At 38.5% G+C, this 20,386-nt stretch overlaps 1 protein-coding gene across 1 annotated transcript in view; it reads right to left on the bottom strand.

The window, feature by feature from the left end:
* The window catches only part of LOC111222840 (guanine nucleotide-binding protein G(i) subunit alpha-2), a 46,728-nt gene extending 27,645 nt beyond the window's left edge, over positions 1 to 19,083 (bottom strand). The window contains exon 1 of the mRNA XM_022746697.1: positions 18,346 to 19,083. Within this exon, the coding sequence (XP_022602418.1) occupies positions 18,346 to 18,463 (118 nt within the window). The 5' untranslated portion in view covers positions 18,464 to 19,083. The remainder of the gene's footprint in view (positions 1 to 18,345) is intronic.
* Positions 19,084 to 20,386: the final 1,303 nt, after the last annotated feature.

The raw sequence follows: 20,386 nt of genomic DNA, 5'->3' as shown, positions 1-20,386 counted from the left end.
AAGTGCACTACAAGAAAAAAAAAAACCCAAAAAACTAAACTAAACTAAAAAGCAACTCACTGCAACTAAAAGCTCAAAGCTCAAAACTGTTTGAGCTTTCAACTTCTTACGGGTAACATGTAATCAAATGCTTGCACATGCTCCATTGACTCCCCTTAGGGTCCTCTTTCTTCCTATCTGCCAGTCCAGTAAGACCTTGTTTGGGCCCTCAGCTCCTGAGGAAAATATCTGGCTCATTAAATGTTTGGCTCATTTCCACGTTTTTCAAAGTTTGTATGGACAGGTAGAAATATAAAAATATTTTTCATTTTTCATTTAAAAAACTTCTGCAATGTCAAATGTAGTCTACACTGCAGCTTTATAGAAGAAAACACCATCTAAAACTTGAAAAAAAAAACTGACTTAAATCTATGTGACACATTTCGTTGGTAAGCAAAAAATGAGATTTATTACATTTCATTTGCTGTGGCAATAAGTGTGTGCTATTAGTCAATTTTGAAATCCATCAAGTTTCCTTCAAAAACCTTAACAACAGTCAGTTCCCTTGTGAGGATCCACACATATCAAACCTCTAATCCCTGAGGTATGACACTGCAGATGCTGGAGAGGAAAAAAAGAAGTGAGCGACGAAGATAATTTGATATGGAAATAGCTGGAGGGGAGGGGAGAGATTTCTACTTGAATAGCTGTCTGACAGTGGTCTCATCATAATCTCAATCCTTGGCTCAGACACACTGACAGACAGCAAAATGTTAGGCTCATATTACCTTCAAGAGAAGCTTATTCTTATTTACTCTCAGTAATGCGTCACAGTTCAGGTCAAATTGGCACCAAACCATTTATCTCAAAATAACAAAATGTTAAGTTCCAACATAAGTTTGTGTTTATTTTTTTGAAACATGCATTACAAATCATTTGTTTTCTTGTTGAGTTGTTTTTCAACATCAGGTTTTTACTTAAAAACTATATAACTCACACATCTTTTTTTATTGCTTTAAAATGGAAAAGACTGGGGAATTTATAGATAGGCTTAAATTAATAAAATAACATTAAATTAATTAGCTAATTTGGCAAATGCATATATTACCAAATTCAGAATGTACTGAGTTGAATATATTATTATAACGTGGACTTTCCTGTCTTTTCCCATGTACTTCTTGACATTTGTTCCATAAGTGCAGACAGAGACACTAACAACCACAGGAGCAGACAATGCTGAGAGTATAGCAATAATTCAGGGTGTCTGAACACTTTAAGACCTAGATAAAGATAATTTAAAACCCTTTTCATTCAGGAATGTAGAACAAGAGTGGGTCGATATCATTTCAAATGGATCTATGTAAACATAATCTCAAAATTTAAGACCTGTTGTAATTAAAAATAAAATTATTGACCATGCAATTGAAGACTTCTTGGGAAGGTTTTACTGATTATCTGATGGCTACAATCAAAGAGAGGAAGAGAGGCTTAATTTTCAATGTGGGATAATGTCCACAGAACGTGTGTATCTTAACTATTCAATAGGATTAATGTGTTGAAAGACGATCTCCCATTTTTCCCTGCTAGATCTGTGAATGCCAGTTGATTAAGAAGCATACAACACATCTGTCAGGAGAGCTGATTGCACACTTTGTGACAGGTAGATCTCAGGCAGAACGTACACCAATCAGCTGGATCATTTATAACAGAATCAATATGTCCTCAGCCTTGCTAGTCCATATTAATTATGCCAATCAAGTGAATGTGTATTGATCACCGATAACAACACTTGACATGCGGAAGCTCTTTAGAGAAATTGAAAAACTGATATTCCTTCCTTGTTCAGCATTAAGGAGTAAACAGACAATGGAAGAGAGAGATGTTGCTGTTGTGTTTGTAGCAAGAAGAGGGAACAACAAGTCGTTTATGCACCAGAGCTGCTGTCCGACGAAAAAATTTTCCTCAATGTAAAGTCCATTTAGTAGCTGTTCTTGTGTTCATCTCGTTTTCATTCAGTTGTCACGGAATAGCAGCATCCATTTCCTTTTTTTTTTCAGCCCTTTAAATGAACTAAGATATTTAATGTTTAAAAGATATTGATAGATATGTTTAGCTAGATACTCGACAACTACTTAGACACTCGCACCACAGTCAAAGCAGAACAGAGCCAGTCTAGATTTACAGTAACTTCCAGTCCATGTATTCAGAGAGATTTTTATCAAGCACTCTGGATATATACGGCTCCATACAGCATGCAACAGTACTATTATGCAATCAGAGGACAATATTCAATATTCAGGACAATATTCAAATTTAACATACTTATTACTGAGTACAAGCCAAGACGCCTATCAAACACAGCTAAAACAAACGATTACATTTGTTCGGTATAATCAAAAAGATCTCTACAGTTTAAGCAACAGACACTTTCAAACATATTTCTGCCAGATTGTTTCCCTCTGCTCATGTTCAAAGCAAAATTTTCTCATTCTTTCTTATCTTTCTTGTTCTGCCAGAATCACAAGTAAATTCCCTCTTAAAAAGAGTCCATCTTGTGTGATGGTGCACAAACATAATCTGTGTGTGAAGATGCATAGTTGTGACACTGTGACATATAGTTTCATATCTTTCTAATATACTGTAAATCCATTAAGATCTGGTTGTCATCGCTGATCAAAACTGTGCTAATCAAAACTATTTAATCTCTTAATAATGTCTGGCAGGTCCACTACTCTGAAAACTGACAATGGTTATTCACTGTGTAGAAACAGAAGCTGCACACAAGCTGCTCCTCTGATCCTGAGCACTGCTGGGGGAAATTTAATAAATTATAAAAAAAAAAAAAAAAGGGCAACAAACCTGCCTGTATAAAATACAATGGTAAAGACTAGGATACACTTGTCTACCTTTCCCCTAATCAATCCACTGTGCCTGGAAAATGATTTCTCACATATCAAACCTTCACAGCTGGTGTTTTCCTGGCAACCACCTCCCTATGTTTCTGCATACTGGCATGTCAGCTTATACTCTATGCACTCACACACACATCAGCAAACAGATGCGACATCACGAGTGTTGGGCAGTTGCTGCAGTGTTTGAGGCACTCTATAAAACCACCCAGCATTCTGCTGGCACACCACACTGTCAGGGTGAGTAAGGAGCGTTTACTCAAATTAGTGGCACATGGAGTGGAGTAGAGTTGGGCATTAGTTTTTTTCATGCACAGGCTACTTCTTTTGTTTTTGCAGTTTTGGTTAGACAGGTAAATTATCTTTAAAAGAATCAGTTTAAAAACCAGGAATCCATTTCAAATTTAAAGATGCAATACAGGTGAGAATAGGAGTGCAGTAAAATAATGAAAACTTTGAGAGTACGTGCAGCATAATTTATTGAACTAACCTTTGCGTGTTCTGCGTACTTGTGTGGGGTGACAGTTCATCTGTTAACTTAAAACAACATAATTTTTCGTCACATTCCGACGGGACCATGAGGTGCTCGCCGTGTATTACAGCAGCTGTTTCACTTCAGCTGATCTGATGGCTGATATTCTGGGAGACAAATGGGATATTGTGCCGCTTCCAACTGGAAAACATGTCTAAATGTTTGGAGGTTGAACCAGGCAGAGCTGGTGGTGAAACGAGGGGTGGCCTTGCGTGTGCATGCACTGGATTAGTTGCTATGGTTGCAGCACCACACTGCCTCACCAAAACTAAATCACAAACATCAACACATTCACACGTTTGCGTGGGCCAAGAGTAGAAAAACTACAACACTCTTAAAGCAAAGACTCATTCACTAAGAGCTTTTTTTTTCTGTGCTGTATTTTTAACCTCAGTTTGTTGTGTTTTGGTGGAACAGTGAAGAGATACAGACCTAAACTGCGGAGAGCATCAATAGTATTTATCTGCTTGTTTGTTTTTGTCAGTTTCATTTGAAATAGTCATTTATCTCAGTTGCGAGAGACAAACAAGGTTATAGGGAGACTCACAGTGGAATTTGCTTATCTGAATGTCTGGCAATGAAATTACTTCTTTTTTCACTGTTATTGTCACATACACTAATACAGTACCGCTAATGACCTATTCACGTTTTAATTTGTAAGCCCACTTTCAAAGCTGACAGGCATGACTCCCGTGACTCTCCAGGTCTGAATAAAAGGTGTCCAATAAAATCAAGGATTAATAGAATATACAAAACCCTGCAGGTCACAGGCAGCACAAAATAATGTCATTATGTACAAGACCGCAATGATTATCTCCATTACTGATTAATACAGTGATGTTTCCACATTAATGGGTTGATCAATGGCAAGAATTATTGAGGATTATTATGTAGTATCTTTTGGCTTTTGCAACAGAAAAATTATGATATAAGACAGCAGGAAAAGGAGGAAATCCACACATTTGAGAAGACGTAACTGTAAATGTTTGGCATGACATAAAACAGTTTTAAGATTCTTCATCATTCATTCCTTAATATACTCATCAATTAATGATAGACTGAAAGATTAATTGACTAATGGCTTCTGCTTTACAGTCAACAGTTTTTGGGAAATAAGCTTATTCACTTAGTGTAAGATGTGAAGATCGATACCTCTTCCATATCCATATCTATCAGCAGCCAGCTATCTTAGCTTAGCATAAAGACGGGAAGACTGGAAACGGCTAATCTGAGTCCTCTCTAATGATAATAAAAGTGCAGCGAAAGCTCATTAACTAACATGATATTTCTTGTTTGTGTAATCCGAACAAAAACCCGAGTGTAATAAAAAGACAATTTGCTGGGGGTTTTTTAAAGCGGTTTCCAGTCATTGTGCTGAGATAAACAGCTGCTGGTGGTAGCTTCTTATTTGACAATTCATCTAACTCTCAGCAAGAAAGTGACTATTCCTTTAAAAAGTGCTTCCAAAGAGAAACTGACACAATCACTCCATCATTCTCATTGATGTTCTTCTATGCAAATTTATTTAGCATGTTTCAGACATCCACTGTGTTTAGTTCATCCGCTCAGCGTATCATATCACATCACTGTGAAACTGAATATTCATATCTTTCTCATGCTGGAAAAATGAAGAGACATATGCCATAACATTAAAGCTCGAGGCCATTGACATGCTAATAAACCTTGCTTGGTCTATTCAGAGAAACCAACATTCAGACAGCGTGTGTGCTGCACTAGCGCTTTATTACTTTGACTTTAACACCTTGTCCATTAATCTGGGGACGAGGGCCCCTGTGTGTATTAAATCTCATCTGAATTGCAATATTGGAGATCAATAAAGTCTTAAATGGATTCGTGAGTTGTTTGGAGGGGAGCACTAAAGGATGTATGTCCCCAATTAGTCTCACATCTCATTTCACAGAGCAAAACAAGAAGAGCCGTTGACAAGTCAGATCAGAGGCAAACGAATAAATTTCATCTATTCATTTACAATTCGTATATTTATATTCTATCTATTATATTATTATATTTATATATACCATCTCAAACTGGCAACAACTGGCTATAATCAGAACTGCGGTATGTATACAACCATTTAGCTTTAAAACAAATTAATTTTAATACGGGTGGGAGGATTTTTACTATGATGATAAATTACAGCAAGACAACACAACATAAACAGCATATTACACCTCTCTAGCACAATTAAAATCAGAAATCACTGTGCCTGCAAAACAATATGATAAGAGAAACCAGCATAAATGATAAGCTAACAGACAGAGGCTAGAGAGATGATGAAATGTGATCATGAATAAATGAGTAGCCTAAATAACTTTGTTCTTTGCCAAATAACATCTATTTCTAAACCTACATCAGGCTGAGTGCAGTTCATTATCTAGATGTAACTTCTTGTTAATGATATTCAGATCTCTCGCAGCCTGACTCCTGCACTCGGCGATTATGAGTTACTATCAAATTAACGGCACCTTGATTCAGAGAGGATCCAACCAAATTAGGTCCCACATGAACTTTCAAACAAAGTAGAGCAATTACAAAACGTGCACGGCCATTTTATTTTTATGCTATCCAGAGAGAAGACAGAGAGAGAGGGAGGTAAGGCAGTTCCAACATAGTTATAATATTTGACTGTCAAACAGGTCTAAGCACAGGTCTGTGCAATTCAGATGAAAATTAGACACTACCAACTGTCAACTGTACTGTCGCTCTTTGGATCTCACCATTACCTGCTAAACAGGGGTGGCATTAAATGAACTACATTTCAAATTGTGTCTCATATACTTCACGTTTTTATATCCTTTTTCAGTGTGGGTTATAAATTAAAGTGATGCTTCACAAAGGAATGTTCATTATGTTCAGTAATGGGATCACTCTGCCTTTGAGGGACAATATCATGTCATCCCTTTTTTGTTAATTTGCAATCTGGCCATCAGTATCTCTACAAAAAGATTTTCAGTCATATTTTGGTGACTTTTTATTTCCTTCTCTACTTTCATTTATTCCTAAAACCCCTCAGAGTCTCCATTCTTGGGTACAGAATTTCCAACAGTTAATATCTGCTGCATGTGTCAAGATGATTGATGTTGTAAGGAATTATCTGCAAGTTAATAGCATTAAAAAGAAATGTTAAATTAAAACTATGCAAATTTGGCTGAAAAGCAGCCAATGTCTATGTTTATGTCCACAAGTGGCAATTACAATCTCGTCTCGCCGTGTGTGTGTATCGCACTTACTTACTTAAGTCACAATGATCGGCTGAGTAACATCATGCGACCAGTGTCGTAAAGGCTAGAAAAGCTGTGCCGGTTAGAACAGAAACACTCTGCCAAAATGTAATAATTCTCAATAATCTATAGGTTATAGGTCATATTAGTGAGCTCGGCCAGCATCTAACATTACGCTATTTACAGGGAATTAGTGTTGCCCATGGCTGCACAGTGCAACTTCATGTATATGCTACTGCTTTACTTATGATTTCCGGTAAATATCGCTGTTTTATCTGAGTGTGAAACTATGAAGTTTATCAATACATTACGTGATTGCGGATTGGTGCATAGACTCACGTACTTGCCAATTCCCAATCCAGTATTTATCTGAAGCAATTCCAGTAACGGAATCGGAACAACTCTACTTTAAAGACATAAGTATATTAAGTTATATCAAATATTATTAATCTCTGCGACAGTGTAACAGTAGAGAAGCAGAAAGGAGTCGTATGGTCAGAGAAGTGAAAGAACAATGTCAGTTACCCAGGAATAACATTAGCTAACATTAGCCACCATAAGCTACTGATCATGCCTGACCCAATAGACTGTGGCAGCAAAACCCAAAGTCTCTTGAATTGAATCTGCTTTCTATCTGTGGGAGTAAAACTTTGTTATTTCTTACTTGAAAAGTTCCACAGTCTCGCTTTAAAGTCTACAAAGAAAGTTTCTAACTAGAGAAAGAAAATAGCAGCCAGGAAGGAGCCTGGAGGGTTTTCATAAACTAATTTGAGAGAGAGAAACTCACAATCACGCAAACTGCAAGAGAAAATTGGCTGTTAAACCGATATGATGTGTGTGTGGCGCATGCCTCTCATCTATACAATAAGGAATAATAGCATTTGATACTTAATGATAATTTATGACTCTTGGTAATGCCATCTCTGTACTATCTATTAAACATTAAAAGACACTTAACATTAAATTAGTTAAAATAAAGAAATCAAATTCAGGCATGAAGCACACACTCAGCTACTGTATGACATTTTTTTATGATGGCATAAAAAATTAAGAAATAGTTCAAACTTCTGAAAACTCTGAAAACCCTTTAATCTATGATACACTCAAAGGAAATAATGCCCTGCACCCTGTAGTAGCTTCATAAGCTTCAAAAGAGAGTACCATATTCCATAATCAGAGATGTAGGATTATTGTTCTCTCAGTGTCAATATTGAACTTTCAATCACCTGGAAACAGCTGGATGTTCTTGTCAGAGAACTGTAGGAGAAGTATTTTAAGAATTTATCCATTTTTTCACAGGAAGAATAATAAAGTCCATCTACCAAAACCTTCATTTTAAGCTGTTTTGACAGAGGCCAAAATATTAATATCTGTTTCCTTGCATATTGGATAATTCTGCTTCAAATAGCAGTAAGTATTGACCTCTTTTACATTCAAGTATGATGGTAACAAAAAAAAAGATTTAAAAAAAAAAAATTGGTGGCTGCTGTTTGTGCAGAATGAAAAAGGTTAAAAAAAATGTTAAGCATATCATTCAGTATGATTATAACCATAGCAACCAGGCAGAGGAATGGAGATAAGACTGGTTCATCTTTGTGAGCTAGAATCACTGGGCTAAACTACTTTAACTTCATTCACCAAAAGACTGAACACACTGAGTTAATCTATAATGACACTTTCACTGTCTCTGCTCTTTCTGATGCAAATGCACACACTTACAAATCTCTCAAAATCAGGATTCTCCACTGCCTTGGTATACATTTAGTGAAGACATTATTTGTTATGTCTTCAAACACAAAAAATCACCACCATAGTGGCTCTGCAATGCAGGTGCCGCCTGCTTTTCTGCAGATGACACTGACTCGCCAACACAGCGCTCATCCTGGCAATGCAACTCCTGTCTTTACGTGGGCGCAAGTCACATCTTTCATTGGCTTGTGCCTCATTATAGTGTTGCCATCCTGGAAACTAATGTGGAGGCTATATCACTGACGCTACTGAGACTTCTATCTTGACTTTTGTTGTGCGTCTCTGTACAGTAGGTGCTTCACACTGTGGAACGATATCATACTTTTGCCTTTTCATTGGCTCATGTGGAGACTGTTTTATGAGTTTTCCTTACAACTTGAAAAGTTTAGGTTTTGTTTAGTATTATGTGTTTAGTAGTATGACTTTTATTACAACAAGTACATGTTGTGTCCTTCAGTCAGGGCTATGATATCTAAGTGATCACTATTGTATATTTTATGAATTTATGAATGTGTGTGTGGAGGGGAGGGGCTGATGACTATGCCAGGAATCAACTCAGAGACAAATCAGGGAGTGACCTTTAATGCAGCAGCAGCTGGTGATGCAGGTAATGTAGACTAATTGCTCCTGCAAAAACGTAGACAGGAAGGAAGAGTGTCGGTAAAGACCGTCCCCGTTGTTTAAACAGGCCTTTGTCCAAATAGGACAGGTGAAACACTCCTATCGTTCCCTAGTCCTCACTTCTGAACAACTGAAAAGCTAGATTATTATTTCTATGATGTTAGATTTATATTATTATAAGATTATTTACTGTATAAATCTAGATATATTTTCAATGTTTCATATTTCTTTTAATTAATATCACAAAACTGATTCATAAAACTGTTCTAGGACTGTATCTGCAGGCAGATGTCAATTAGTTATAAGTCAACAAGTCCTCCAATCCATACGAGCATGTCGTTCTTTTGTTCCTACCCTCATTTATGACCCAGAGGAGTGTTTCCTAATATAGCGCCCATACGGCGCCCATGCGTACCGGACCTTGGCTGTCATGGTTACGATAATAAACACATGACTGTACCAAGAGCGGCGTACCAAACTTTGCTGTGGTTAATATAATAACAGTAAAGGCTTGGTAAGATTTAGGCACAAAAACTACTTGGTTAGTGTTAGGAAAAGATCAGGATTTGGGTTAAAATAAGTACTTCCTCAACATCAGACAATCTTTTGTTGTCATGGTTACAATAATAACAACGAACGGTCATGGATAATAGAAACAATATAAACTACTGGTTTCACATGGGAATTGAACGGCAATCTCTTGTGTCATATTCCTGTGTTTTGTTGAACCATCCATCCACCCCAACCTCTCCCTAACACAGACCTTGTCTCTCTTTATACTACGTCGCCGCACTTTTCCCTTTGCTCCTGTCATTATTACTACGACCACTAGATGTTGCCTAACAACAAAACGTAACTATGGGTCGTAATAAGCTGCTGCACAAACGACCTGTCTGATCTTTTTTCACACGACAGTCTCTTGTAAGTATTTGAGGGCTAACAGCTAAAGTGACATGTAAATATTTCTTTGAAAAAAAAGATCTGTATTTCACTACAAGACTAGAGAATATGGTGTATTCGATGTTAAAATGGGTACAAATAAGACATTAATTTGGGATGCTCAGTGCGTCGCTGAAATTCTCACCCACCACTGCAGAGACCCGAGGGTTTGATTCCCAGTAGCAATACCTGTGGCTTAGCTGTGTTCATGGGTGCAAAGCTGGCAACGTTAATGCTGCAACAACCTCTAATGGCAGCTGTCTTATTTTAAAGTTTCCTTCCCCCCTTCCATTTTCACTTATTTCCGATGGCGGTCTGTTAATGTAGACATTTTGGTGTGTGATAGCAGACTGCTTCCACCTGTGCTTTACCTGCTACTGAAAGTCGTGCTTGCAGCTCTATGATCAACAGCTTTTCATTTTAGTCTGCTACTTCTGAGGAATATGGGAATTAGGAGTGTATGACTGACAGATGATTGTAATATAGCAGCCCAGTCACCTGTCTCCCTCTGTACCATCATTGCTGGTAGTGTGCGCAGACATGAGAGAGGAGAGAGAGAGAGAGAGAGAGAGAGAGAGAGAGAGAGAGAGAGAGAGAGAGAGAGAGAGAGAGAGAGAGAGAGAAAGAGAAACACTTTTTGTTCTCGCCTTCAGGAGGTTTTCACTGTAGCATTGAACAAATGATGAATACAGAAATGTCGGTGGAGAGGTTCATAAATCAAAGCTGATCACACTGACATTTCATGTGGCCCCTGCCCTTTAAAGTACCCCGGCATCTTTTCCAACTGGCAAACATTTTGTGTACAGTCTAGGACTCAGAGTTGGCATATATGACCTATTTAGGATACAAATATGCATCCTGATAATGGGTTCAACTGTTGAACACTATATTAAATACTATCAAAGTTTTAATTTACATAGCACAGCTTTGATGTATGATTTAATGTTTATTCCATTAACCGATTAATCAATTGAAATGGAATAGAAAAGATTTGATAAACCATCATTAACTATTAATCCATTATCAAGCAAAAACATCATCTAATTCCAGCTTTTCAAATGTGAGTATTTGCTGCTGTTTTCTACCGTTGTAAATCGAATATCTTTGGATTTTTCTGACTTTGGTGATCAACATATCAAGAAATTTTTAGTAAATGTATAGTCTAAACGATTAAGTTGCACAAATAACAAATAATTGAGCAGGAAGGTAATCATTAGTTGCATCCCTAAATTAAACAAAATAATAAATACTTTACTATACTTTATCTAATTGTGAAATGTTTGCACTTGCAGCTGTATATCTGTGTGAATACACCCTGGATCAAGCTTAGATTTAACAATTATTTGATATTGTTGGTTAATTCATCAGTGCTCTTAAATATTTCAATTTAATTAGGCCAGATTTATCTTTCAGGCAATTGCATGGACTTATAAAGATATCTGTAGCATCGCCTTGTCTCTCCCTCACTCTCTGCTTATTATCTCTCCACAACTCTCAACCCTCCATCAAAATGACAAGGTTCTTTTGCAAAACCAATTAGGAGGTCATGGTCATACCAAATTACACCCAGCACCTCCTATACGTCAAATGGCTTCGGAGTCAAGTGTAACTAATGCGACGGACTGATGTTGACACAAGTAGCAAACATGTTGATGAGTCTTGGTCGTATCAAGACTCTGCTGTTTGCTGAGGCCCTCTACCACTCTTCACCTACTGTACGAGAGAGGCTGAGTGTAATGTGAAAAGAAGAGGAGGGAAAGAGATATAAGAAGCTCCTTGAATTATGAATGGGGCTGATAATGGAAATGTGATTGGAAAATGAAAGATGGGGAAGGATCAGTTTTGTCATCAGCACCAAACGCAAGATGAGGACTGAGAATAGACTCTGGAGCAGACTGTTATTTTGCATATTTTTGTGTGCTGTGACAAACGTGTCATTTAATTAACCGTAGCTAGCTACTACTATAATTTCAACTATAACTTCAGGGAATGCAGAAGCTGCTGGACAACAAACTGAAGGTATCACAAAGTCGACAGATAAATTTCCTCCCACCGCGGCAACAGAAAATGCAGAACATTTTATAAATGACTCCAAAATCACACAAAGGACTGGGGGCACTATCTTAATTCACCCTCCTCCATACACGCAGTCCGAGGCTGTGAGGATAAACTGTGGAGAAGCTGCGATGAATAGGCAGAAAGCAGCCACCTCTGCACAATCTACACCACAAGCAGCATTTCATCTGAGAGAAGAGATTTTCATTATCAGTATGTGGAGGAATACTTTCTCAATACATTGGAGAAAGACAAGGCACAATGCTCCAGTACTAAATGATTATACAGCAGTCACTCTATTTGTGATGAATTACATTTTATAGGACATGACATTTTGTTTTATTATGCTATTACAAATAACACAACAGTTTTCCATTGTTACAATAATGTTTATTATATTCATATCGGTATATCTTTCTGCATTTAATTCTGTGACTTTGCCAGATTGCCACATATTGTATACTCATCAGCACATAGTGTGTGATGTATGTAGACAGGCCAAAGTGTTCTCCTGGATTTAACTAAAGCATGCTGGGAGTGACGGGCTCCGCAGGCCCAAAATAAGCTGGAAGAAATGAATGTAATGTCTAATGTGAAATATACATAAATCTGAATGGATCTATTATGCAACAGTTTTCATTTATTTTTAAAATTAGACAATAAAACAGAGCTGTAAAAATGTAAGGAGGAAGGGTTTTTGCACACATATCGTAAACACATAACCCTGAATAATACTCCCGTCCACATACGCCAAACTTTACACCCTTCCAGGATCTCATAAACCACCATGCTGCCTAAATATTCAGAACTCACTTCACCTCTATATCAACCAAAAGAGAGACATGTACGCACTGTCTCTGATAGGCACAGATTATCTCATTCACATATCCAAAAATCAGCCACACGCACCACACACACACACACACACATACACAAGGCCCGAAAGATGTGCCATCCCCCTGCTCATTAGTCCACTGTGACCCTCAGCCAAGCCGCCTCATTAAGAAGAATCCTTGAATTGCCTCTGATACCTCTCTGAGCTGAGGTCACTCTCCCACTCTCTGCTGCTGCCATTTTACTTTCTTCACGGGGAGAAGCTGACCGACACCTCTCCGCCATTACCATCCGTAAAAAGGTGCAACATCTACATCAAAGTAAACACGGCGTCCTGAGTACGACTGCAGTGAGTGAGGATCCATTTCTTGCTAGTTCAGCATATAAATACACATGCATTTATTGAGGACTTAGTGGTATTCACCAGAGACATGACTAACAGTACATAAGTATATTCTTTCAGTTTGTGGGTAGTTGTGAAGTTGTCATCTCTGGATAGACAGTCTCACCCTGAGCCCTTCTCTCTGTCATGAGAAGTGAGTCATGTCTGTGAAGCACTATTATTATCGTCTGCCCGGGGCAGGAATTAGAGATAAGCTGCAGTGGAGGCTGATTTAAGGGGAGCTCAAAGGAAAGTTGGGAGAAAAAAAAAAATATATATATATATCCTAACTTAACATTTTTGGGCAAAAGGGAAACTGAAACTGTCCCTCAGATAGAGCAGTATCCTGCCCCTTGAGATACTTATAAATTTAAAATTCCCTTTTCATTCACTGTTATGGCTCTACATGTGCTGAAATAACAATTATTGTAAGCATTTATAACATTTAAAATCAACCTGATGACTGGAGTACATTTGATGACTCATTTTAAGAAGCAGATTTGTATGCAATCATATTTTTGATCCTAAATTTGATCATATTGCTTGAATATATATATTGCTTGAGTGAAGGGTAACAATCTTGTACTCAACTGCAACATTTCCACATTCACTTCTCAGAACAAAAAAAAAAAAAAAAATCATTGTTTTCATTTCTCTAATGGCTGAAACTTCTGTCTGCACCTAAATCAGCGAGTGTACTTTGCTTTTGGCTGCAGAATAGTGTTACCACTGCTACACAGTCAGGACCTGAAAATACACCAGCTAGACAGGCTGTCTTCCTACTCTGAAGCTCCATACTTCCTGCGTACTGCACAACAGTTGGTATAGACTTGTTTGTTAAAAAGGGATACGCCTCAGTAGGCTGTCATTGATCGCAGCCACAATTACAACTTCTTTAAACGTTCCAATAAGCTCAATGGTGTAATTTCCACAGGTAATGGTGTGTAACTATCCCTTAGTCCTCTTTGTTTTTACAGATTCAGTTTCATTTAGTCACTAAAATCTTTGTAAACGGTTTTCTTACTGTCCAACTGCCACAGTTTCAGATGAGAAAAGCATACAAAGCTTTGAGGGCTTTCTGTGCCCTGGGTTTCTCCTCTCAGGGTACAGAGATTTGTGCCCTACTGTCTGATTGGTGGAGGCTGTACCTGCAGTCTGACAGGACTTCAACTACCCTAAACTAAAGGACATTGCTTAGTAAAGATGCAAATGCAATATTCATTCATCATCAAGTAGGAGAGGTCTATCAATGAAAGCTTTAAGTGGCTTCCCGGAATCAAACCTAAGCTCCTTGAACAGGCGATTTACAAGTTCTACTTCACAAAATCTAATTATTATAAGTATCTGTTTAAGTGCTGATGTGTCAGAATGATTCATCAGTAGGTATAGATGTCCAGCACTGATGATCCTCACTTCCTGAGATGTTGCATCATAGATTTATGCAACATGGGTTTTTGTTCCTGGTTCCAACACTGATAAAGACGTGCCATCTAGTCAGTCAGTTACACAGAGTGCTCTCGAGTATGGTGCAACATGGTGAAATCAGTGTTTTCTTGCAACACTGAGAGCAGTGAGAGAAGCGTTTATTATTGGCCTGTCAAGTTTTTTTTTTAGTCTTGTGCTGGAATATGGTTTTATGTATCAGCACAGCCAGTTAAAGAACAAGGGAAAGCTCTTTATGTCTGGATACAGCTAAGCATGATGTCTTTCTCACTGTCCGTCCTCAGTCCTCACTCAAAACTTACCATGAGCTGTACATCACCTAAGGAGTAATCTGGTTTATTATGCACTTTGTGGACTAAACAACAATGCTGGCAAAGGCAGAACTTACTCATTCTGCAGGAAAAAGGAAACAGGCTTTTTAGTTCCCCTGAGAACTCATGGTGAAAAAAAAAAAAAAACATTGGCCGAAAGCCGCAAAGCCATTAAAAGATTTCGATGCACCCCTTTCATGCTTCACTAGCTACTCATCTTCTCTTTGACAGAACAACTCGGTATCTTCTCATACACAACCGAGACAAACACAACCATTATGTCATCTACATTATGTCCTCCTGTTTCAAAACTGTTGCTGTTGGGCGGCGACTTCCTGGAGTGACAAGACTCTGTGGCAACTGGCCAACAAATAGTCACGTATGTAACCAACCATGGTCAAAATCTGTGTTATATGATTCCTCTGGACACTTTGAAATATTTATGCTGACTGGGAAAGCATCGGCCCATGCACACCGCTAGCTCTCTGACATACATCAATGTGACGCTTAAATCATCGGCCATCTTTGTTTTGTTTCTTTATTGTTGTTGCGTTATTGGTTGGTAACCAGATGCTCAACCTTAACCAAATGGGGATTCAGTGCTGCTCATTTGACAGATTTTATCAAATCAGATCACATTAATAATAAATAGCTGTTGAATTTGGGATTGAAGTAGATCATGAAAACAAGTCCAGGGAGAAACATGCCCAGCTGGGTTATAGTGTGTATTGTAATATGACAGCGGGGATCCAGACCAGCTTCAATATCATTCCCGTAATATATAGTAATACCTGATGAGACCCTATAAAAATAAATACAGGTACGCACCTAAAAAAATCAAACTCTCATAGGTGTAACACTGTAACTTTAATAACTAATTTTAACTCATTTGTTTAAATTAAAATTCACCCAGAATTGTTATTTTGGACAAGACAATTTTCAAATCATCATATCATCACAGTATTAAAGATGCAATGACTAATCGATCAACATAACCGCAACCATTTTGGTAACTGATTAATAAAATTGAGTCATTATTTTTAATACAACATGTCAAAATTCTCTGGGTTCAGCTTCTCAAATGTGAATATTTTCTGATTCCCTCATTCCCTATGATACTAAACTCAATTGGGTTTTGGACTATTTATCAGGGAAAAACAAGATATTTATATCTTGGGCTTTGGGAAACTGGGGCAGACATTTTTACAATCAAGTAAATAACCAGTAGATGAATCGATAATAAAAACCATCTGTCGAGTGACAATAACAATGTAAAGTTGAAGAAATGAATAAACCTGTTATACTTAAAAGGCTTTACTAACCCCTACCTTAACCTTTCAACTACACACATTGTCTGTATGCATCTATTTCTTCAAAAGAAAATGGACAACAAAACATGTTACACAATGTCTCAGAGATTAGTGATAACCTCTGCATAATAGGAAAAGCATCAGTGTACATAATCACATTAAGAGTGATCAATGACACTGAGACAGTGGGCCAGCATGCACAAGTGCCAGGAGCCCCAAAACTAAAGCAGCTAAATTGAATTCAGCCTTCATTAATTTCATAATTCACACCACTGATTTTCTAACTGTGCCTCCGTATCTGTAGTTCCACTTTTCTTTTTTCTATTATTATATATATATATATATATATATTCTTTTTTTAAATGATGTTTTGCTGGCGCTGAATGAGCTGCCGTCACTTCTGCTCTGCTGGCTCACAGTGATGTCAGTCAACTGTCATCTTATTGTCCCTCTGTTAACAACAGCTCTACTGTGTTGACATTATACACACAACGTTTCATAGATACACCTCCCATCGAAAAAGGTGTGTGTCTGTGTGTGATGAGAGCAGAAAAGGGGGCCAGGATCAGCCATCGAGATATTACTGCGTTTTGTTGCGTATTAAATACGCACATAAAGACAAGTTTGTATTTAATGAGAGGACATGTGGCATAAAAGCCTCAGTTACATTGGGAGCTTTCAGATAGCAGACACTGCTTGATTTCCCCTCAGCTCTTTTGAAGATTTTCTCTAAAAAAGGAAAAAAAAACAGTTTCATTGAAGGTTGAATTTAAGGACATAGCACTGTGTTATTCATCAGAATCCTTTCAAGGCTGATAATTAAGAAGTGAGCCTTCCTGACTTCAGGATATCAAAACTTAACAACCAGCAGCTCTTCTGCACTTGGCTGGATCCTGTCCTCTATTAACAGCTCGTCACAGTGAGATGAAACCCATCCAACCCCACCCAGCCACCCACCTCCATCGCACACTGCACTCAATCCCACAACACAAACACACACACACACACACACACACACACACACACACACACACACACACACACACACACATTTGCCTTGAGTTTTACATTGTATTCCCGGTCAGCTGAGCTCTGTCTGAGTGCACGTTTAAATGATATGAAGCACAATGACAAATCGAGAGCAAGATGACGGCAAACAAACACAGCTGAATTGGATAAGAGGGAAAGTGAAAAATTGGTAGTGAGTGGGAGGTTGTGTGTGCGTGTGTGTGTGTGTGTGTCTGTGTGTGTGTTTGTTGTTTGTGTGAGTGTTTGTGTGTGTGTGTGTAAATGCAGGAGTGAAAGGTAGAAGAAGAAGAAAGATAGTGTGTGTTTTTCATGCTTCAGTCTATTCAATAAAATCTGCTTTTTTTCACTGATGTCAGCAGACAAACAGGAATGGTTTTCCTGTGAGAAGAGACTGGTGTGTATTTCAGAGTGGTGCTGAAGTGTAACCCTGTTAATGTTTAGTTCTGGTCCACAGGTTTGATATACTGGATTAAGCTTTCTGGGCAGGAATCCAGCACAGAGCGCTGAGATGTTGTGCAGCATGTTGACATGATGGTATCTGACTTATCTCCAAGTATACAGACACTTGCGTTGGCTAATTAATGACACGATAACAGGAAGTGTTTCACTATGATTACTAGACACAGTGCATAAGCACAGAAATGGCCTCTTTCTGTGCCACAGCTAATGTGATTTGCACAGGCCCCTGTCTTCACTATATGAAGGATTAAATCTGTGTGGTTTGATGCCCCTGTTGCTGCCTAAGTGGTAGTTTGTGATATGATTTGATGATTGGTAAATTCCAAACTTTATTTTTAGGCAGTACTTGCACTTTTTTTTTTATTATTATTATTTTCACCACAGCATCATATTGAGCTGATTGGTTACTGATCAGACCAGGTTATAATCATTAATCAGGTGGGGGTTTTTGTAGAGAATTTTGCTCCAAAACTGTGGAAATATTTCTGCAGACACAAATATAATTCTAATTCTTAATATAAGATGAGGAGCAATCTCCTGCTGTAACTTACCTAATAACAGCAATTTCACTTCTCTGGCTGCCTTCTCTCCGTCTTCTCGGAGGTTTTTGTCAATCATCTTTGACCTCTCCGCGGCTGCCTTATCCTCGGCGCTCACTGTACAACCCATGGCTCCAAACGCAGGGGCGCACAGACCACTTGCGCAAAAAGAGGTTTCAGTGCTGATGGATCTCAGCGTGCCAGCCGATGCCAGGAATAAAACGTTGGAGCAGCTCTTGCTTCCAGCACTGGCAGTGTGGAAAACCAGAGTCCAGAGTTTTTACCCGCGCGTCAAAAGTCAATGTTTCTGCTCTCCCCTTCAAAAAAAGAAGCTCACAGATGAAGCAGCTGCATCAGAATCATTTGTTGTTCTACACCGAGTCTGTTACCGGTGGTCCATGTCGAGGCGCTCACAGCCCTCTGTCCTGCCTCCATGCACACACACACACACTCACACACACACAGGCTGAGATGCCTGTGCTCGCTCGCTGCTGCTCCGTTGCAGACTGCCTCACTTGTGTCGTCGGCCTGGTGAGCGGCGCGTCCCTCGGTCGCGCGACTGCTGCAGTCTTTTTTTTTTTTTTTCGGCGCTTCAATTTGGCTCGGAAATCCTTAGATCTCCCTAGACAATTGGAAGCAGTCGACCGGTCGCATCGACGTCACTTGGACAACTTGTCGCGATAGTTCAATTAAAACAGGTGAGCCGTCCGCTGTCGCTTGTTTGGCTGCAATTAGAGAGGGAGCCAGGGAGGCGTGATTTGAGGAGTGTGCGGTGATGTGCAGACTGCAGTGGGCGCTGTGCCAGCTTCATTCCTTCATGCGCTTCTCATGGGTGCAGACTCAGAAACGACAAACACAACATTATAAGGTGGACTTGAAAGGTTCTCAATGACTGGTCGAACTGTGCAGAAGCAGGTTTGTCTTTGTAGTGATGCAGGACCGGCTGTTAAAATGGTTAAAACGGGCCTTTTTGACACATGTTTATATATTTGGCACATAATTAGGCCGATTTAAGAGTTGGTGGACAGCGCCGCCTAAAGGACACAGGCCTACCTGTTTCCTCTGCGAGTTGACTGTTACTGGGCCCATATACTCTGTGAAGCCATAAAGAGATAACAATAATAGGCTAAACAATAAACTTCATTATATAGCACAATCTCTAAGATTTGCAGCACATTACACAAAGCAAACATAAAAGCAGGCAATTTCAAACAGTTAAAAGATGTAAACACACTTCAAGTAAAATGGGAAATATTCAAAAAATGATACCCATAATAAATATAGGCCTAAATGTGATCCTCTAAGATTGAGTAGAAGACATACTTTTATGCTATAAAAAATTATTCATTTCATGTAAGAGGAAATTCGATTTTTGCCTTTTAAAACTGTTTCCTCCATCATTCAGCCATAATTTAATTTATAGTCATTTTTAAACTTCAGTAGCATCTGGACTGTGCAGTCCTAAGTTGAGGTTATATTTTTAGTATTTTTTCCATATGTAAAGCACAGTGTGATGCTGATAAGAGAAGGCTCCAGAGCACTCTTCATTGCATAATAATGCTGTTAAATGCAAACTGTTTTATTGCAAATTCAGCTCTAATGTGCCATTTAACTGTTGATGATTGTTGTGATTTTCTTGCTTTAAGAGACCGCTGGACATATTCTGTAGGCTACATTTGTTGTTTGTGTTGTTAGATATTAGCAGTGAAATCCAGATCAGAGCGACAGAAATATACTAACCTATGTCTTGTCTTCAGTTTGACTGGAAACAAATCCAAATCAATTAGTTTTGCTGGGTTAAAGTAAAAGTCTGTGGTGTGTTCACAAAACAAGGTCAGAAGTCAGGGATCGCGATGACCTCAAGTTCAGGTTTAGTGTGTTTTGGTAAACAAAGCTTATAAGGACATTGACCAGGTATAGACCAACTCTTTCAAACCATGTACAAACGCACATGTGTCCGTGTGTGTGCAAGTGTGTCTTTATATATATCCCTACAATGGTCAACTGTGTAAATGTCTGTTAAATTTCATCAAATGTCAAACAAATTAACAGC

Source organism: Seriola dumerili, unplaced genomic scaffold (genome assembly GCF_002260705.1).
Source record: "Seriola dumerili isolate Sdu_G_001 unplaced genomic scaffold, Sdu_1.0 BDQW01000109.1, whole genome shotgun sequence".
In the NCBI taxonomy this organism is placed as follows: domain Eukaryota; kingdom Metazoa; phylum Chordata; class Actinopteri; order Carangiformes; family Carangidae; genus Seriola; species Seriola dumerili.
Note: the sequence above shows the minus strand (reverse complement) of the source record. Positions and strands in the feature narration are given on the sequence as shown.